General features: G+C 42.4%; 1 protein-coding gene across 1 annotated transcript in view; it reads left to right on the forward strand.

The window, feature by feature from the left end:
* LOC145401347 (neural cell adhesion molecule 2-like) overlaps positions 1 to 21,010 on the forward strand; it is a 61,644-nt gene extending 40,634 nt beyond the window's left edge. The window contains exons 10-18 of the mRNA XM_080273672.1: positions 788 to 947; positions 3,855 to 3,949; positions 7,771 to 7,972; positions 9,372 to 9,540; positions 10,478 to 10,638; positions 13,692 to 13,801; positions 19,170 to 19,428; positions 19,919 to 20,286; positions 20,813 to 21,010. Of these exons, the coding sequence (XP_080129798.1) occupies positions 788 to 947; positions 3,855 to 3,949; positions 7,771 to 7,972; positions 9,372 to 9,540; positions 10,478 to 10,638; positions 13,692 to 13,801; positions 19,170 to 19,428; positions 19,919 to 20,286; positions 20,813 to 21,010 (1,722 nt within the window). The remainder of the gene's footprint in view (positions 1 to 787; positions 948 to 3,854; positions 3,950 to 7,770; positions 7,973 to 9,371; positions 9,541 to 10,477; positions 10,639 to 13,691; positions 13,802 to 19,169; positions 19,429 to 19,918; positions 20,287 to 20,812) is intronic.
* Positions 21,011 to 22,233: the final 1,223 nt, after the last annotated feature.

Consider the following 22,233-nt stretch of genomic DNA (forward strand, 5'->3'; position numbering starts at 1 on the left):
CTGTAGTCAATTTGTTTTCATCTGAGGGAACTGGGCGACTCTTACCACTTGATTACTAAGTTGGGCTTGCATGACATTTGATGAGACTTGGTTATGAGGTAGGAATGAGTCTCCTTTGTTACTAGTAATTTTTTTTTTTTCTAAACTTAATCAGTCGGCCATCATCAAAACTGAGAGGGGTTAATGTCAGGTCAAAGTAAACGCACTATGATTATTGCAAGGGAGCCATTTTAGGAGAACGCATTCACTGAGCGAGACACACCTGCGAGTGATCATTGTATACACCTGAGCTAATTGGTCCTGTCTGGCCACATGACATGCAGCAAGAGAATAATTAAATAAAGCAGGTGGTCTTATATAAGTCTTACACCTTCTGTTTCCCCTCATCCCTATTTTATTTTCCCCACCTACCCTTCCATACACCTCTCACCCAACCCCTCACTCCATTAAACAGCTCACTTCCCTCTCTCCACTCCGTCCCAACATGCCCCATACACCTTTCATCTTTACCCTATGTCGTCTGGTATCTACGTTTAAGAACCCTAGTGCAATCCATAAGCATAAAATCTCAATTCCTCTTCTACCTGGGTGTGTTTGTGAGAATGAAGTAGGAGAAAGACTTCCTACTGATTAATGGCTGTATAATGGGTCCTCTCACCCTTCCCCTGACCTCTCACACCCTACCCACACCTTCCACACCCTACCCCCACCTCCCACATTCACCTGACACCTCACACCATGCCCTCTGCCCCACACCACTCATACCTATCTCTATGTCTCTCTCCAGGGTGTGTTGGTGCGGCAGGAGAAGGAGAACGGAATCCTGCTGACGAACCGCAGTCTAGTGGTGCAGGAAGTGACGAGGAAGCAAGCTGGGAGGTACACATGTCAAGCGAGTAATGTTGAAGGGGACTCGACCTCTCCACCTGTCATACTTGCTGTTCAGTGTAAGTTTTCTGTTATTTTGACTCCTTTTTCCTGTTCTTTCTTCCCTCTTCTGTCTCTGATTTTCCCCTCTCTTTTTCTTCATCTTCTTTGTTCATTTTTTCTCAAATTATCCTTCCAATTTTCTTTCTTTCCTCACTTCCTTTGCTCTCATCTCACTCTTCTTTCTCTCCTCATTCTCACTCCCATCCTTGGTCTTTCTGGGGTAGGCTGGATGATACACATGCCCTAAGTCCTATTTGCATTATTTTCTAACATCCAGGAAAGCTTCTTCATATTTACAGGCAGAGAGAGAGAGAAGCGGTTGAATGATGTATGTCTGTGTTCGGGGCGGTTTCTCATCATTTCTCATTTGTTTTTATTCTCCCACCGAAACAAAGAAAATGCATTGTGCTCTCATATCCCTCCCTCCTTTGTGCAGCTTCTGGCTTTTGTGTGTCGGTGGAGAGGAGAGAGAGAGCCAACAGGGTGTAGTGGTAATGCTTTCTGTCGGGATGCTGATTGCTGGTGATTTCCCGGATTTGACTTTGTGCTCTTTAGTGTCCTTGATGAAGATTAAACCCCATTTTTTGAACCTGTGGATGCATTTGATCTTTTACTCTGACCATCGAGCCTGGCGGTGCGGTTGGTAGAGTTCTCGGGTAGGATCGCGTTTCGGCTTAGGGGCAACGAGTCGACTCCTAGAGGTGGTCGACGATTTTTCTGTCACGTAACCGCTACCAGGGTCGCAGGTTTGCCTCCTATCCTTAGATATTGTGGACTACGGTGACCTAGCCTCTGGCCCCTACGCTTGAAAGGGGGTAATACAGATATGAAAGTTACCGCCATTACCGAGATGATTTTATGCAACGTGAAAAAGACCTCTAGCAATATACATGTTGATGAAGGTTCCAGATAACTCCTCCGGTTCTAAAAGTCTTAAACTAAAATAAAATAGGAAATTTCAGGAATATACAAAGAAATAAGGCACTTTTGAGAATTGATATAAGTGTAGACGCTGAAGCTTGGAAAGTAAGAGAACTCCTTAAGTTTTTAAAAGCTGTTTTGGTCAGTGCCTTTTTCTCGCTTGTGCTGCTAATTCGCTAAAGTTATGAAACTAAAATAACACACACACACACACACACACACACACACACACACACACACACACACACACACTCTCTCTCTCTCTCTCTCTCTCTCTCTCTCTCTCTCTATCTCTGTACTATCCCAACCTTGGCCTTTTGCAAGCAGTTTATTTTGACCTTTCAAGACACCATCATCCATTTTTCATCACTCGTTAACTGGAATCGCTTTTATTTTTTCTTCTTTTTATCTGCCAGAGACTGACTTATATCTTTTATTCAGATTAAAGCCAAGGATTTTTTTTAAAGATTTATGAAGACATTTTAAAATCCTTTGACTGTACTCTTGTCACTTTAACTAGGCGTAAAATTGCCATCCCTCCACCGTGAATGCTGAGCTGTAAGAAGAGATTAGCGCTAGAATATGCTGCTAGTCACGAAGAAGTGCTGTGGAAAGGATATAGAGCCGTTGTATCGTGTAATTTCTCCCTTTGAGCTACAGGATGTGAAGCTGCAGAAGGACGACAATCTCAGCCAGTTTGAAGTGAATGAACTACGGTAAAATTCCAAAGAGGGCGAAAGATTTATTTATTTATTTATTTTCTGATTTGCTGTAATAGACACACGTCATTTTATTCCGCCAATTAAAAAATCATGTAGTCAAAAGGCCAATAGTTATTATCCTGTTTCAAAAATGTGCTTTATATATATCGTGAAGGGACGAAATTTCTTGAGTGTGGTAGGTCATTCGTAAGTTAGTGAAATCGTCTTGACCTGAATAAAATTAAGTAAAAAAGCAAAGAAAAATAATATCGTATTGGAAATTATAGTGTCATCATTCAGCGATAAAGTCAGACGGTTTTGCCCAGCTGAGAGAAATCCTTGCAGTCGTACGGTTCGCAGTAAAAATAAAAAAATCTCAGTCACATCTCTACCATGGACGCAATTCAGGATTCTGGCTAACACTGTGCGATTTATTCAGGGGCGAGAGAGAAATCCAGCAGCGAAAGGGTTAATGAAAAAGCCTGGCGCCCAAAAGATTCTCGCAGTTGATTGGAAAAAATGCGGATGAAAAAGGAACGGGCCGGCGGTGCTAGCGGCATTTTTTATCAGTGCACCCCTCCCCCTGTGTTTGTGTGTGGAGGGGGGGGGTGGAGGTGGGTGTGGATGTGGGTGAGTGGGTGGATGTCTTTGTGTGTGTGTGTGTGTGTGTGTGTTGCCGCCTTGACCCTAAAACTTAAGCGATGTTGGGCCAGATTTTGTAGTGGGGTAGTCCTGGTATCGCTTATAAAATATACACAAAGCGTGGACTGTTTATATCTTGTGACTCGCTCTCAATGAAGGCTTTGTTGGGGATGCACAGTCGCCTGCACTTATAACTAGTAGAGGCTGTGGTGTGTTGGGGGATCCTGCGTGGCACTAGATATACTTGTTTTTATCTCACGTCTACTGTGATCTGACGTAAAATGGTAATCCTCTAAACCTAACTCCACACGGCAGGCCCAGTTGTATTTATAAGTGAAGGCCGCTAGTTTTTCATTGTTCAGACTGAGCACTGAAGGGCGAATCGATATTGGTGGAGAAATAGTTGCTCTTGTGCTCATGGGTTTGTACATGGACCGAGCAGAAAGTGGGTTGTGGAGTGAAATAAATACAAGAACGTTTTAGCCATTATCATTTTTCTTTCTTTCCCCTTATTCGTGTATGTGTGTTTGTTGCCGTCTGGTCTATCTGTCTGTCTATCTATTTATCTATACGTCAGCCAGTCTGTGTATATCTATATCTATTTCTCTGTCTACTTCCGGTCTACTTGCCCACCTACTAGCATTCCTCTCTCCCTTACAGACGCGCCTGTTTGTCGACCTGGACAGGTGAGCGTGTACGGCGTCTCCAAGTTAGAGGATGCGCATGTTACCTGCGAGGTGGATGCCGTGCCCCAGGTGAGTGTGCTTTGGGAGATAGATAGATAGATGGATGGATGGATAGATAGATAGATAGATAGATAAACTGACTGATTGATTTAGGTGAGCATGTATGAGGTCTCCAAATTAGAGGATGCCCGTGTTACCTGTGAAGTGAATGCTGTGTTTCAGGTGAGTGTCTGAATAAACACGGTAGGTAAATTGATAGATATAGTAGGAATACGTATGTGGACAGATAGATCGAATGACTGACTGAGTGGCTGATTAACAGATAGATACAGATAATCGATAATTAAATAAATCGTTTAATACGCAGATCGATATATAGGTGGGTAGAAAACATGCCCTGAAACGACAGGAGATAAGCAAATACAGAAGATAGATAGATAGACAGATAGATAGATAATGCAAAGAGAGAGCAAAGTCATATATACCCCCCCACTTCCTGCCTTGCCAATCTAAAGTCCTATTAGTCTGAGGGTCCTGGAAAACACTGCACTGAAAAGCAATTTGCAGAAAAAAATAAAAATAAATTGATCCAGCCACTTTTTGCGCCTGTGAACCTGAACGCAAGGTATATGAGCGTAATGGGTGCCTATTTCCTCGTTGTTCTTGCCTTTGTTCTTGGAGAAAATTTAGATTTGAAGAAGGGCAATACGTGCTTAGCATATTGCTGTTGTTATGTTCTTGTTGTTCATGAGAAAACTTTAAGTCGAAATATACAAGATTAAAACGTGCATAGATTCCTAATGTTGTTCTTAGAGAAAACTTTGATCTGGACCTTCTCGCCGCCAATATCACCTGACCTACAACACCATTCTTAACAGGGTGTACTTTCTCTGCCTTGCATCTCTACATACTATCATCCCAGCCCATCCTGCTCACTCCTGTCCATCTATCCATTGTTTGTTCACTGCTTTTCCGCTATCTATCATCCATTCAAAATATTTTTCCCTTATTAATCTCAGTTCGATTTTTGCCTCTCCGTGCTCGATTTTTCATGTCATTCTCGTTGTTCGTGTCATTTTCGCGAATTCCAGTTAGTGTCGCTCGTCACAATTCTACTTCCCGGCACAGTACTTAATTGGCAGTGCGTAATTGGAGAGCGCTGAAGGGCTGAGCGCACACACAACGCAATTATGTCCGTGTTACAAAGACTAGATAGATGTCGCTTATTTGTTCCAATTTGCCGGCCTTTAATATGTTTTAATTAGTCTTTCGTAATCTAACATACCATAGCTCCTTTACCTAACCTAACCTAACCATACCTCACCTAACCTAACCTAACCTAACCATACCCAACCTAACCAAGCCTAGTCCCTTCACTGCCTGACCACACCTACCTCAACAGCGCGACATAACATCAACTTCCGCTTCAGAACTTATGTAAATTAACCAAATCTAGCCTAACTTATAGAATGATAACCCCCTCCCTTTCAAACGCCTTTCACCCCCCCCAACCTCACACACCAAACCAACCTTCTTCCTAACTGCCCAGGCCAACCCAAGCCTAACTCAATATCATCCTTGCGGGGGGGGGAAAGTCTAGGGAATTTGCACGTATGTCTTCCACTTTGCGGGCTCGAATACCTGTTGTTTTTGCTAATTGTCGGCTCTCACCTGTATGCGTGGTGGAACTCTGTATTGCTTCGTTATTGTTGTTAGTCTTGTGGAGAGAGAGAGAGAGAGAGAGAGAGAGAGGACGGTAGAAAGAGAGAGAGAAGAGAGAGAGGAGAGGGGAGACTGGTGCAGTATGCCAGAGTTTTATTAATGTATGGCCATAACCCAACAAATTGCCACGTTAAGCTGGACATTGCGTGTCGACAAAATTGATTTTTTCAGCTGTATTTCGACAAGGTGATGGTATTTACTGGATAGAGTTTTACTTCCTTTTAACAGTTATATTTTTATCTATTATAAGAGAGCTCCACAAAAGGTGAGTGATAAGCAAAACTGATATTTCCCCTACTGGGCATGTACGAAGGGGGAAAGTGTGTTTGTAATGAGTAGTAGTAGTGGTGGTAGTAGTTTTCTTTAGACGCTTTTGCTCAAGTGAGGGAAGACTTTTCAAACTGGAGGGGTTAATAATGGTTATCTTTAACGCCTTCAGTAGAAGACATCATTCCCAAGTTAAACATAGTCGTTCAGGTGAAACCAAAATAATCTAATATCGACATCCAGTTAGATAAGGAACTGATACTTTTTCTCCTTTTCTGTTTTCTTTTTCTTCTCTGTATTTCCTTTCTTTTATTTCACCCCCTCCACCCTCCTTCCATTTCATTGTTATTGTTATTGCATTTTACTTTCCTCCTTTCTTCCGTCAAATCCACTTTTCTCTTGCGAACTTTTTCCATCGTCTTTCGTTTTTATCACCTTTCTTTCCCTGACACTTTCTTTTATCTTCCTCCTTTCATCCCTTTCCTTTGTTTCTTTCCTCTCTCACCTTCCAACATTTTCCTTTGCCCTTCCCACCCTTGCTATTTTTGCATTTCTCTTTTTACTTTCTGTTCGTTTTTTTTTCTTGTATTTATTTTTAGTTCCTTCCATTTTCCTTTCTTGGGCGCTTTTCCTCTTTGACCTTTTTCCATCGTTTTTTAAGTCATTTTTCTTTTTTCCCTTCCGGCCCTTTATATATATATATTATTTACATTCACTATTTTATCCCGGAAACACCTTCAGCTTTTTTTTTCTTTTTTTTTATGTATCTTTTGTTCCTCTCTCTTTTTCACATTTGGTTTTGTAGTATTCCAACTTTATTTTTTCTTCCATCTTTTTCTTCTCTCATATTTCATTTCTTAATATATTTTCAGTATTTCCTTCCACCTTCCTTTCCCTGCCATTGTTCCCATCTTTCGTCACTTCAAATATTTTCATTCTTCTCATTTTTCTCCTCCGTCTTCCTTCCCAGCTTTTCATTTTTATAGCATTACTCAAACAATTAGCGGGGTCCATTCACCACACCGACACGTGGACGTAATCTTTAATCTATTTTTGTTGGTGCCACATAAATTTATTCAACTAAAGAGAAGATTGTGACACTGACAGGTTTTTTTATAGAACGTGTCTAGTGGCTTGCAGAGACAGTTTGGGGGGCAGGGGCTGTTGAGAGAGAGAGAGAGAGAAGGAGAAGGGGAGGAGGAGCACTTTGTAAATGGCAAAACAAAGAGAGGCAGTTCCTCTCTGAATCTTACCTGTGCACACCTTTAATCTACCCCCTGCAGTTCGAAAGGAGGGTCTTAATCTGAATAAAACCATCAGGACATAACAAGACTAAAGTGAAGATGATGTCCTCTGGGTGAAGGGGTTCCTAATGTTGATGATTATATATGACTAAAAAAAAATTGTTAGTTATTCATTGTTTTGGTGCTCATAGTTTTTTTCTTTTTTTTGCTTCGAAATGTTTAACAATACCGTGAAAAATGTGCAGGTGTTTTCCTTTCTCCTTTATTTGGCTATAGTACTGTAGTAAATGGCTTAAGAATGGTGATGATGATGATGATTTGAGTTAAACACAACATTAATCATCATACATTGGTTTTTCATTAACTGTCTCGCTTGTGCTGGATCATCAAAAACACACAGGAGTGCCTAAAAGAACTTTATTTTTTCATGCTTCTGTAATTAACTGGGTGATGATGATGATGATGATTGGATTTAAGCATTTCCGTTTATTATTTTATGGTATTTTTCCAGGTATTTCGTTTCTACTGAACTTTCAAAAACACGTGGAGAGCTTAGAGGAATTTTGTTTATTCATGCCTTTCTAAATAGTGGATGATGGTGATGATGATGGTTGACTTTAAACTTTTCTGGTAATTGTTTTACGTTTTTTTCTCCAGGTGTCTCGTTTCTACTGGACCTTCAACAACACGGTGGAGAGCCTGGAGGTGCCGCAGGAGAGGTTCACGGTGGGTCTGGGGGGTCGCAGCGTGGTCATCTTCACCCCCACCTCAGACCACGAGTACGGCACCCTCTTATGCTTCTCCGAGAACATGGTGGGCAGACAAGCCGAACCCTGCGTCTTCCATGTCATACCTGCCAGTGAGTATTAAGTATAGCTGGTTTTGTTTTCATCTGACAGAACTGGGCCTCTCTCAAAGCTGAATACCAAGCCATGTTTGCCTGAACTTATTTAGAAGATGGGAATGACTGTCGTTGTTTATTGGTCAGATTTATTCTCCATTATGATTACACAGCCGTCAATTAAACTGTTGAGTTGAATTGACCCTCCTTGGTTACTAGTGAAATTTATCTTCCAGTCTGACTTCACTTATCCTTCACTTAAGCTGAGATGGGGTGACGGATCAGTGTTAGGTGAAAAGAAGCGGTCTGCGTTGATGAGTTACCTGTGTTAATATCAAGGACTTCCTTCCGTATGGCTGTGTCCTTTCTTGGTTTACTCTTGCTACCTCATTATTTTCTTTTTCATCCCTGTGTCTTCCATGTCATACGTGCCAGTGAGTATTAATTAAGATGATCATGTATCAGTGCAAAAATTATGCGAAAACGGAGATAATTTTTTCATTTCAGAAATTCGCTGTAATGTGATGTCAGGATCTGTGATTTATTTTTGCTGGATGAAATTGTCCATGTACTGAAGTTGTGTTTATTGTGAAGGTACACAATTATACCATGACAGTTTTTACCCCGATTTAACACAGTGATAATCTTCGAAAAAAAAAGAAAAAAGGATAGCCGGATTAAATTACAAACCTCACACACTGTAGCTAAAGTGTTAAGAGGGCCATTTCTCTTGATTATTTAATTTGTTCACTGCTTTAAGCCACTTATAAGATTTTTTTCTGATTAACGCCAAGCGAAATAAATGAAATAAGGGAATGGTGTGGGCTCAGAGGACTAAATTACTGAGTTTGTGCCATAATTACTTTCCAAATTTAGCCCTCAGAGGTAATGCCAAGTAATTACTGCTTGGCCGACGGTATTGGAGATTTATTAGTGCCGTGATTAAAAATACTCACATGAAAGACGGTGAAGGCAGAGGATAGATCGTGGTATGACTTGGTGGAGAAGTAAGTATGGCGGAGTGTGTGTATAGGTCATGACTGTGCACTGCGGAAAATATGTGCATTAGGATAGTGAAGGCGTGTGTGTGTGTGTGTGTGTGTGTGTGTTTATATTCTGATGTGTGTGTTTATGTCACTGTGTTTGTATGTACTGATGTGTGTTCATGTGTTTCTGTGTGTTAATATGTACTGATGTATGTGTGTTGATGTGTCAGTGTGTGTTTATATGTACCGATCTGTGTGTCTTCATGTGTCACTGTGTTTTTGTGTGTATTGATGTGTGTGTGTGTTCATGTGCATCTGTGTGTGTGTGTGTGTGTGTGTGTGTGTGTGTGTGTGTGTGTGTGTGTGTGTGTGTGTTCATGTGCGTCTGTGTGTTTGTGTACTAATGTCCCCTTCCTCTCCTGATGTCACAGCCAAGCCCGAGGCCCCAACGAACTGCTCTCTCTTCAACGTGTCTGCCAGCAGCCTGACGGTGGCGTGCTCGGCGGGCTTCGACGGGGGGCTCAACCAGACCTTCGCCATGGAAGTCTACGGCACCAACCCACACACTCTCAAGGCCAACATTACCGCGGATGTGCCAAGGTTGGTGCACCTTTTTTATATTTTATTCTTTTTTTCAGGTATTTAAGTCGGTGGTGGTAATTTTGTGAAACGTATGAACAAGGTAGAGAAATGTTTGACCTCACTCTTCTCTGCTAAGTTCGTATAACATCACATACCCCCTGATAAGGTACATAAAACTCACATATGTTCCGTAAATGACTGTCTAAAACAAGGCCTGCGTGCACCTCTATCCCTCTCCATTTTAACTCTTTCGCTCTGGTGATGTAGTTCTCATTTTATTCTTGTTACTCTCAGGTGCTTCTGTTCAACTAAAGACAATTTTTTTTTTTTAATTTTTCGAAATGGAGGGGTTAGATACAGCCATATATACCTTAAGTATGAGAAGCCTTTGTTAACATTAAAACCATCTGTGTGAGGGGGGGGGGGATCACTGAGGCTCCAAGTTGATAATAGACAGAGACAAGATGGCAGTTAGATAGATAGATTATATTGACAGGAGATAGAAAGATAAACAGAGGGGCTGATTATGAACCCTGTACTTTGATGAATGCCTCGCCTTTTATCACTGATCCTCTCAATCCCTAACAAGATCTCCGTATTTTTGGTGGGCTCCTGATGGTTGGGCTGGAACACTCACTCTGCTCTTAAATATAGACCTAAACTACAACACTGAGCATTTGTAACTCTGAACACAAATGACTGCATATTCTTAACCCCTTAGGTATAGTAACGTCTTTTCCATTTCATTTTTACTATCTTCAGACAGTTTTTCAAAGCTATGGAGAGACTTTTTTTTAACTGGATGGCTTAGATATAACCATCAATAACCCTTTCACTACACGAGAGTCTACGCTAAGTAAAAGACCTCTGGTGGTAACAAGAGTAACTAGATAATAACTCACGATACGGAAGGGGTTAAGTCATTCATCCTCAACTCCTCTTCTGGGTTTGTCAGGTTCCTGGTGACTGGCTTGGACAACGAATCGGAGTTCCAGCTGATTGTGTATGCCGGGAATGCCAAGGGACGCAGCGGCATCACTCGCCTGGTGGCCCTCACGCAGAAGCTGCCCGTCAAACAGCTGGAGACGAGACTAGGCACCAGCAGCGATCAGGAAGGTGGGTAAGGGGGAAGGGAGGGAAAGATGAGTGGGGTGGATGAAGATGTGGGGAGAAGGGAGCTTAAGGGCGGGGTGGAGGCGTGGGGAGAGATGGGAGGGAAGTGTGTGAAGTGGAAATTTGGAGGAGAAAGAAGCGTGGAGTGAGGGATGGAAGTGTAGGGAAGGGCAAAGAGGGAAGTGTGAGAAGTGGGAATTTTAGGGAAGAAAGCAGTGTAGAGAGAGAGAGAGATTGAGGTGCTGTTTATTTCACATAATACATTGGCGGAAAAGCTACGGCTCTGCATTCTTTCCCTATCACTTCTTCGTGACTATCACCAAATATTAGTGCTATGCTCTTGCCACAGTTCAGCATTCAAGGTGGAAAGATGGCAAAATTTAGGCCAAGTTAGAGTGAAAAGAGTATAGTAGCGTCTAGACAAAGATTTATTTTCCTTCCCCCCCCCCTCCTTCCCGGTAATCTCATGCATTTTACCTGATTTTCCGCGAATTAATTTACAAATGTCTCTGCACAAAGAAATATACACAACATAACCTTTACTCTTATTATTATTATGTCTCTCTTTAATTTTCTTTCGTGATTGTTCTTGGAAAACTTTCTTACTTCCCGTCACGATATCAGCTTCTTGTTTTATTAACGCGAGAGAGAGAGAGAGACTGCATTGCTCACTTTAACTAGGTCCATAATTGCCATCAGTCCACCTTGAATGCAATGCTGTAACAAGAAATTAACACTGGAAGTCGGAACATGTCAGGAAAAATATTATAGAAAGGATGCAGAGTAGACTAATTTCCTTATTCTGTTTTGTACTAAAAGATATAGACTGCAGTATATAAAAAAAAAAATCCCTGAGAAGAAAGATAAAAACATAAGACTTCATATATTCTGGGAACATAAATATTTACTCTAGTTATCTATTTTATCAGATTAATCATTTTATACGAAAGCATTGTTATTTTTATTTTATTTCTTTCACTGTTAGATGATTTATTTGGACTGAGATGGACTTTTTCGACTTGGAGGGGTTAAGTCTAGTCTTTCTGTTCAGTTGGAGAAGTCTTTCCTAACTTGAGGAGAGGAGGGGAGGGGAAAACCGAGAATGAGATGAAGGGATGGGGTAGAGAGGTATATGGGTGAGAGGGGTGTGAGTTGGAGAGAGGGCAGCCTTGATGGCGAAGGACAGTGACAAGGAGGCGATTCGTTTGTAACCATCCTTTCCGGGGTTGAGGCGTCCGGAGACAGACAGACAGACAGACAGACAGACGCTTAAATAAATAAAGCCGAGGTATCAGAGTAAATTGAAATAGGGTGTTATTTTTTTTTTTTTTTTTTTTAATTTATGGACCTGCATACTAGAGGCTTTTTTTTTTTTTTTTTATAGATGTGTATGTTGAAAAATGCTGTATATACTAAGAATGTTTATAAGTACGAGTGTCAGAGAAATAATCAGAGTTGTAGGAAAAGTTTTGTGGGGTTGATAATGAGAGAAGCAGTAAATTTTGAAAGAGAGAGAGAGAGAGAGAGAGAGAGTTGAAACAGTGGGATGTTACACAGTCGAAATGAAAATTAAATGATAATGTGTGTGTGTGTGTGTGTGTGTGTGAGAGAGAGAGAGAGAGAGAGAGAGAGAGGAGACGAAAATTTTTGGGAAAGACTAAAAGTTCTGAAGAAATTTTCCGATAAAGTAAATTTCCTGACGGGTTGTGAAGGATGACATGTAAGAGATGTGAGGGTGAGATGGGGGTAAGGTAAGAGAAGCAGAGAGATGATGGAAAATGAGAGAGAGAGAGAGAGAGAGAGAGCAGTAAAAATGAGAAGAGGACAAAGGTTTAATGAGAAAACTATCAGTGTAAAACGAGGTGTATTGTGTCAGGAACATCTAATACGATTAAGGAGATGATGAGAGGGAATGGGCAAGACAAAGGACGCTATTGGGTGAGTGAGCGAGTGAGGGAGTGACACAGTTAGAGACAATCACTATATATATATAGCAGCCCCTGTGAATACGGTAAAAATAATTACAGCATTACATTAGATGATGAGTGAAAATGGTGAAATGTGTTAATTTATGGAAGGGGAGAATAGGAAAATTGTGTGTATCCTCGTATATGTGTGTGCTTATGAGTGTTTATGTGTCTGCAGTGTGTGTCCAGGTGTGTGCGCGCTTTGTCATCTAAACAGGACAGACACACTACACACAAAGCACATACACAATTTTTATATTATTCAGGTGGCATAATGCAGGCACAAAGGTATAATTGCAAACACTTTTAAAAACACAAAATATGCAGCACACTCGCGAAATTCACATAAAAAACACACAACGAGGAAACGTGCAGTGAAAAATAGACAGAAAAACATGCACAGCTCGCAATAAAAATGTCAGCTGCCCCATAATTCTAAGCACACAAACAAACAAACAACTAAGCACAAAGCAAACAACAAAAACAAAGAAGCGCACATGCACAAAAAACAACACACACACACACACACACACACACACACACACACACACACACACACACACACACACACACACACACACATCTCAACCAACCAGGCGCCCCAGAACGGAAAATTTTATAAATCAGTAGCCAACAGCACCGTGAGAAAGTGAGGACAGTCCTTGACCTAACCCATTGCCCCCCTGCCCCCCGAGGCCTCGACCCCAACCTCCTTGTTTTCACCTACTGCCCCTATCAGCCCCCTGGTCTAACCCACCCTACCCCTACCTATCCCCCCTCACAGTCTCCGATCTCTTACCTCTCATCTAACGTACATCACACACTATCCTCCTGGTGTAACAAGCTGCCTCTCTCTTCCCCCCTCCTGAGACCTTTACCCCAACCGCTTTCTCTACTGACCCCCCTTTGACCCTTCCCCTCCATAGACCATGACTCCAAACCCTTGGTCTAAGCCATTATTCCCTTTTCCCCCAACCCAGCGCCATGACCCCAACCCTCTGATGTAACTCACGACCTCTCTCCTCCCCCTTTGGACCTGACCCCAACCCCTGGTCTAATTTTTTGCCCTCCCCCCCTTTGTGCCCCCAGGTCCCGACCCCAACCCCCTGGCAGTGGAGGTGACGCCCCTGTTTGGAGTGCTACTTGGAGTGGTCCTCGTCCTCATGGTGGGATCCGTTGTCATCCTTATCATACTTAAGGTAAGAGAATTCGTATCTTTCAACTTTAATCCTTTGACTACATTAACGTTCTCTCTCTCTCTCTCTCTCTCTCTCTGTATATATATATATATATATATATATATATATATATATATATATATATATATATATATATATATTCCTTTTACGTTAACTTGGCCTAAAATGACTTCTTCCCATCGTGAATACTGGGCTGTAACAAGAGAACAGCACTAGAAAATGTTGCAAGTCACGAAGAAGTGCTATGGAAAGGACATAGAGCCGTAGCTTTACCTTTTTCTACCACAGAGATGCGTGAAGTAAGCCACAACCGGACGAAAATCTTGGCCAGGTTATGGTGAAAGAACTGTAAATTGAAGCTATTTTTCCAGTTTGACACAAGACCTCTTGTAATGAAGAACTGATGTTCACCGAGTGGACTTCATTATATTATACTTTTGCCACTGTTAAACAATTTTCGGCGTAGAAGGACGTGCTGATGGTAAAAAGAACTCAAAATTCTCCCCTAGATTCATTATATTTCTTGGCGATGGGTAGAATGACATGAAAGTGGCATCACCGTATTGCACAACCCCACCTTTTCGAACAAACTCCTCTTTGATGATGTTCCTTTGGGTATAGCAAGAAAAAAGCACAAGGACGTCGCCATATTGAAAAGGTCGAGTCAACAAACCTATAATCTATACTCTGGGCATGTAAATATATGTAGACAAGCCTACAGTATGGCTGTCGTGGTTATAGATTTTTTTTCATCTGAGGGAACTGAGCCACTCCCTCCGCTCAAAAATTAAGTTGTGGCTACATGAAATTTGATGAGTTTTAATTATGAGGTGTGGGATAAATCTTCTTGGTTACTAGTCAGATCAGTCCTCTAGTCTGACAACAGGGCATTAACTGAGCTGAAAGAAGGTAAGGATCTTTGTCAGTTTGGAGTAAACGCTTTACTGTAAAGGCTTTATAACTTTTACCATTAGTTTCTTCACACTTTTTGTTTTTTAGAAGGACCAGTTCCATCTCAGTTCGCTTCTAAACTCATTAGATGAAGCCAAAAGTTATATGAATCCAGACGTTTTTCTGGCATTGGTTGAAACTAAGATACTTTTTTGTGTGCCTCAGAAACTCAATTTCTCCATCTGTCTGCTTGCCACAATCTTCCTCGAGACTATTTCCTCACTGTCAACAATTCCACTCTGTCTTTCGTGATCTTATTTCTCTCTCTCTCTCTCTCTCTCTCTCTCTCTCTCTCTCTCTCTCTCTCTCTCTCTCTCTTGCTTCAGTGTTGCATCCTCGTATCCTTGTTATTATTTTTAGTAGTAATCACACACACACACACACACACACACACACACACACACACACACACACACACACACACACACACACACACACACACACACACACACACACACACACACACACACACACAAAACCACCCTAATACAGATTTAACAGGTCACCTCCCCAGTCCCATTAACACATGCCAGCTCGTTATTTTACACATTTGATTGATGATACACAGTAATTAACGTGGCAGTGCATCAGTATCGGAAGAAAAACTTTTATCAGTCCGTCATAGCTAAATGGTAAAGTATATCATTCTGTGGCACTTCAATCCACAGTTAACGTAATGAATTCACGTGGGAAATTTGTTAGCCTTACTGCCTTAGCCACGTCACTACGAGAACGTCATTTAGATTCCGTTCATGCTGTCCCCACACCATTTTATTCAGCCCTGGGGAGATGCCTTTCCCAGATAATGGAGTAAATGGAGCCTTCATTATTTCATCACTTCTTAAGCAGAATAATTTCGTCTGGCAGCAGTATTGAAAAAAAAAAATAATAATAGTATAAACTTTCTTGTGCTGTAGGGACTCAGTATATTGAAAGTCTTTTGCCACCTACTCTTTGTCAGGTCATGCATTTTTCGTATACTAAAGAGCGATTAATAAACAAGGGGTCGACGCCCCCCTCTTCCTTCCCGCCTTCACTTTCGCCACGTCAGGATGCATGGAGCGGGTTGCCAGTCTCCCCAGAGGGTTATTACGCGGGATGCCAGTCAGGGAGCTTTCCTAAGTGACGCCTGAGCAACACCACGGTCTTCGCTCACGCACGCTAAAAAGAGTAAGATGTCTTGATACATTTACTGGGAGGCAGAGATGTTGCCCTGGAAAACTTGGGAAAATACAGTGATGATGATGATGATTATGATGATGATGATGATGAATAGAGGCCATATTTATTTTATTAGTTTCATTGCTGGTTGAGTTTTTGTGTAATCGCCACAGATATGACTAATCCTATTGCTTGACTGAAAAATGGACAAAAACCTAGTGAGTAACGACGTAAGGATCTGTTAATTTATTTCTACGGAGTATCTTGATATTTCTTTACACACACACACACACACACACACACACACACACACACACACACACACACACACACACACACACACACACACACACACACACACACACACACACGAACTGTTTTTTTCCTTGTCACCCACAAAGGAAGGCGTGTTCATGATGCTTCGTGGTTTCTAGATTGCGTTGTTTTAAATCGTAAAAGAAACCAAAGTGTTGTGATATCATACTGAGATAATAGTGTAAAATATATGAACTATTTTAACATATACCAGCTTTTAAAATGTATCACAAACCTTAATTTGTTACTCATCAGCCCTGCACATTCGTTAGCGAAAGTACACTACACAAAATGGTGATACACACGACTAGTTATTTGTGTTCCCCTCACCCGAGGTCAACAGCGCAATTAGTGTGTCATCAATTTAACAGTTGCAAATGAGTGACAATGCATACAGTAAAATTAAAAGTATGCATTACAGAGTGGAGAATTTCGAGGGGTTGAATGATGTATTAATGAATGTGTGGCTGTTTTTTGTAGGTGATTCTGATAGATGGGTCTACTTTTTTCAGTGTCATTTGTGTGTGTGTGTGTGTGTGTGTGTGTGTGTGTGTGTGTGTGTGTGTGTGTGTGTGTGTGTTTCCCCATCTTATTTTTTAATGGAATAGAGTTAAGGTGATGATGATGATGGTTACTCTGCTGTACTTTCCGTTGAATTTAAGTGAAATTATGTCACATATAATAACATAATTTTTATTGGTCGTCTCACCAGATAAATCCATAGGAATTGCGGTCATAATAACAAGGTTGGTAATAATGATGTTTATGCTTATATCGATATCTTATATGCAGTTGGCTACGGTAGTATTTTTGGAGAGCCATTTTGACGTTGGCTTTGAGAGTAGTTGCAGCAAATCACATGAGTTGGAGCGACCCTTGAAGGAAATGATGGGTTGGCATTGATTAGTTTGGGAACGCAATTGGAAGAAGAGGAGGGGGGGGGGGAGGCGAGGAAGAGAGGCAACGGCAGGGAAGGGAGGGCGTGGTGGGTAACGACGGTCACAATCATTGCATCCAACAAAGATGGATAGAGATATTTATTTACCCGTCTATTTGTCCGTCTGTGTACAAAATATCTCAAAAAGCTGTTACTGGATTTTAATGAACACTGGTGGATAGATGGACGTTGGGTCAAGAAAGAATTTATTAGATTTTGATGCGGGAATTAGTTATTTTATTGGTGTTGGCGGAGGTATGCGCTCTCTGAAACAGTGTAGCAAAACAAACTCGTAGAATTGACTGACTATTTGAGACCGTAAGAGTATTCGTCTGGTAGGAACAAGGTTTGTATTGAGCCGAGGTTGAATGCGGGCGGTTACTGACTGTTACGAGTGGTTAGGGACGGTTATTGGGCGCTAAGAACTGAAAGTTGTAAATAATGACAATCACTGCTAGCCATTTGCGGTCAGTTCCAGTTGCTTATGGATACTGCCATTCAGTTATGGTCACTGCCAGTCACTTACGGTCACTGCCGTTCAATTACGGTTACTGCCAGTCACCTTATGTCACAGGCAGTCAGTTACGGTCGCCACTATTCATCCAAAGTCACTAATAGTCACTCATTCAGTCACTTGTATTCAGCTGTGGTCACTGTCTGTCACTTGCGGTCACTGCCAGCCGTAAACAGCGGGTGACATGAAGGTGGGAATTGCGTGCAGTGAGTGAGCGTGCACTGGGGCCTCGCGTGCCAACCTCACGTCCACGTCCACAGTTTACTGTGACGGCTGCACCCACACCACACCACACCACACCCCATGTCATGCCATGCCATCCCATCCCACAGCATTCCGCACCCAGCTAAAACCACACCACTCCACACCACACCATTCCACTCCACTCCACTCCACACCAATACCTCATCTGCACCCCACACAACACCACTTCCACAGCTTCCCCTACACCACAACCACATCATCCCATTCTCCGGCGGATGCACCCCACACCACACCACATCACACCATACCACTCCACTCTTCGTCCTTAGCACTACCTACACACTCACTCTGCAGAAATGTACACCTATTATCAAATTACCTGAAAAATTGGGTACAATGGACTTCAGACTGAGTATTGTAGCATTGTCACCTTGGAATGGTTGGCGTCTGGGTTGCGAGGTGAATTTCTTAACTATTTCTTTATTGTATCAGCTCGACTTAAGGTAATTACGGGTCATTTGGCTCATTTATTGGTATATTTCTATCTACATATTCTCAGTTGACCTCTTTCGTATAGTATTCGTGCGTCTTTCAAGAATTTTCACTCTGCCTGCAACAGAATTTTTGAGCTGAAGGGATTAGATATAGTCATTTTTAACCCCTTCACTACAAGGCGTCTGTCCTAAAGTGAGTAAAAACCGTCTGTTTCCAGCCAGATGGTATATAAAATTAAGTAACAGAATTTTAGGGGTTAAGAATATTGTTCATATTTCTCGTGCATCGTGTCATCTGATTCGCGGGTTAGTCTTGTCATCATGGTTCATTTTTTCTTGATATTGACACAGTGAGGGATAGTGTAGAGCTCTTCGGGGTAGAAGAATTCATCAGGGGTAGCATCGGTGACTGATAAAATACGCAGATGTCAGTAAATGTTTGACTAGACGCCCAAAGTGCTATACTGATATATTATGTAGTTTGTTAAAAGATTCAGCGGAGGACAACCGGTCGTTTAATATTTTATCTCTTCTAACGCTGACGTTCTTCTGCCGGCTGATGTTCCTGAGCTGAGAGAGGCTTGGTGTGTTTATCTGCGATTAGATGCTTCCCTGTAGTATGAATATGTCAGAGGGGAAGGTGGCAGATGTGACCTAAGTGTAAATAATATGCAGTGCAACAGAATAAGGCGAATTTTCTCTCCTGAAGGTAAAAATAATTCAAACGTTTGCCAGTAAAGTGCGAATCATTATTGACATTCTTTTAACATGGGTATTTCAACATTGATGCAGGTACGGTGTAGTGCGGCAGCCAGACGACGACAAGCGAGGGAAGACGGGAACACGGAAAAGATGCAAAAATCCCAAAAGAATATACCGAACCAGCAGCAGGGGCAGCAGAAGCAAAAGGCCGGGGAGGGTGGCCAGGGGGAGGTCCAGGGGGAGTTTCAAGCCCCCGGGGAGAAGGTCCACGAGTGCTACACCGAGCACAGCCTGCACCAGCACCACCACCCCGGCGACCACAGTCCTGATGTGGTGGCCTGCAGTGGTGGTGAGTACAGTGGCTTGCAGTATACTCGTGTATTGTTGTGTTGTGCTTTAAATGGCAGTGTTGATAGAGTAGCAAGCGAGCGTTTCCAGTCTCCTCTAAATGAAATAATCTTGAATTTTGCCTTTTTTCTTCCTTATTAATTTATGTGGAACGAGTAAGTTTCCCAGCCTTTAAGCCGTCGGTTCCCTCTTTGTTTCGCAAATAAAGGCTTATTTATGGTAATGTGCCTGTGTTTCAGATTGTGATGTACAGTTGCGCTTACAAGTAAGAGCACACGTGCTGGTGTTGTCTGTTGCTGCGTTCACTATTGTTGGAATGTGGATCTTTTATACCAGTGCTTGATGCACAAATGATAAATAAATCATGTATTAAGTGAAACAGTTCCACATCCAACAAACAATGGACTCCACAGTAAGCAGCACGACAACATGTGTATCCTTACTAATGAACGCAGCTATACCATACATGTGTTCCCACATATGTGTTTCAGACTGTGAGGACGTGACGGTGAGTGTCCGGCCAGGAGGCGCCATGTCCCTCATCAGAGACATCAGACACGACGTCCAGCCGCACATGCAGCAGCAGCAGCACCCACAACAGCGAGTCGCCACCGCCACTCAGTCCCCATCACTATCCCAGCAGCCGCGTGGTCAGCAGTGTCAGCAGCACCTCCATCAGCAGCAGCAGCACCCCTCCCCTTCCTTGCAGCATCACGCTCAGCAGCAGCAACATCAGCACCAAGTAGCCATTCCCCAGCACAGCCAAGACCTCCGCCATTACACCCTGCCGCTCTCAGGCCCCCACGACTTCCGACACAATCACCTCATAAGAGAGCCTCCCTACCCGACCACACCCAGAGTGAGTAGACAGCCCCATGCTTGTCGGTCTTCCCAGAATGTCAGTTCCGTATAAAGTGGTCACAACCCGCCACAAGCCTGTTTCCACCTACAACTGAAATAGGGACCTGGATTATATGTTCGACGACTGTGTCGTAGTCGGGGCAGTGTTAAGTGCTTTTCTTGTCAGTTACGCTTATAAGCCCCATGAAACAGAGCAATCAATATAATATCTTAAGTGTCATAGTGAAGATGCTGAAGAAGTGTTGGTGGTATAAATGGAAGCAGACTCGGTTCGCAACCGAGAGATTTCGGGTTCGATTCCTTGGCTAATCACGATACCCTTGGGCAGTCTCATTTACCCCAGCCTATTCGTACATAGGACTGAAATAAGAACCTGGATGTTTCAATAGACGTTATATGCCGTAGTGTGGGGGAATGTTTGTTGGGTGCTATCCTTGTATTTGAGTCACGCAGCAAAAGGTGGTGAGAAACACTGAAGGTGCTGAGTGATGCCACACTAATGGGTGCCGGTGTGTCTCCCGCAGATGTGTGGTGGCGGGGACATAGAGGTGCACTTCAGCGACAGCGGCGAGGAGAGCGGCACGCCCCCCGCGCCCGCGCCCCAGGACGTGCCAGTCCCCGTGCCGCTCATGTTCGTGGGGGACGGGGCGGGGGGCAGGTTAGCCAGGATACCAGAGGAAAAGGAAAGCCCCACGTCCGGCAGGCGGGAGAGTGCAGTGTGAACCAGGCCAAACTTAGGCGGTGAATCCAAGACTTTAGGCATTGAATCCAAAACTTAGGCAATGAACGAATCCATGGATCGTTATTCTAGTCACTGTGTGACCACTATAAAATAATCTTCACCAGATATTTCATAATGTAAACCCTTACCTCAAAAATATTTTGGCTACATTTATTAAAATATATAGAAAAAACTAAGTAAGTGCCATGCGCTTATGACTGATGTAAAAAGGCATTCAGGGAATAGAAGTCGATAGATAATTTCTTTGTGTGTCTCTTGCTGTAGACTTAACCACTGAACGAAACTACTCTGTCGCAACATTCAACAAGCCATTCAGTATAAAATGCATACAGCCACTTGTGACACCTGAGAGTAAAAGCAGTGAAACAGAAAAACATAAAGCCAACGTGGACCGATGTGTGTGCTGACGTGTAAATGCCAAAGAGAATAATGTGTACTAGTCAAGAAAACATGCTCAGATCTCATCAACAGTGACCGTGATATATCTGTACATTTTACAATCTTCTGTGTGAAAAATCTGCCAAGCACCGCATCAGTAACGCCTCCCTAGTGCAGCACGGTCTACTAGAGGATGGAGTTTGAGAATCCTGCTGAAGGAAGTTAAATGAGATTGATCTCGCAGTTTGTCTAAGAGAAGATAGTCACTAACAGGAACTCTGTGCATTGAAGAAGAAGAAGAAAACTAATATCTGAGAAGGTAAAACGAAATTTAACGAAACATACTTATCATTAATTTATTCATATCAACACTGCAAGAATGGTAGGAAGACATGAGAGCTTCGGGTTGTATTTTAATTCAGTTTTTTCCCATAACCACTTCACACGGATGTTGTATTATTGTAGTTTATTGTCGACGTCTCTACGATTTATTTTTTCAACTTCGGGGTGAGGTCTCCTAGTGAAGGGGGTTAATATAAGTAATATCTAAACCTTCCTTGGAAAATCACTCAAAAGATGAATAATGAATCGTCCTCTCCATCTCCTCCTCCCTATTCAGTCACACACACACACACACACACACACACACACACACACACACACACACACACACACACACACACACACACACACACACACACACACACACACACACACACACACACCTAACCTAGTATTTGCTTTTTTTTTCTCTCATTTTTTTTCTTTTCGTTTAACCTTCAGAATTCCATAATCAACAAATTGTAGTGTCGGCGTCAGGAGTGC

Source organism: Coenobita brevimanus, chromosome 55, assembly GCF_032717465.1.
Source record: "Coenobita brevimanus isolate Jiangsu-jjx chromosome 55, ASM3271746v2, whole genome shotgun sequence".
Taxonomy (NCBI): Eukaryota; Metazoa; Arthropoda; class Malacostraca; order Decapoda; family Coenobitidae; genus Coenobita; species Coenobita brevimanus.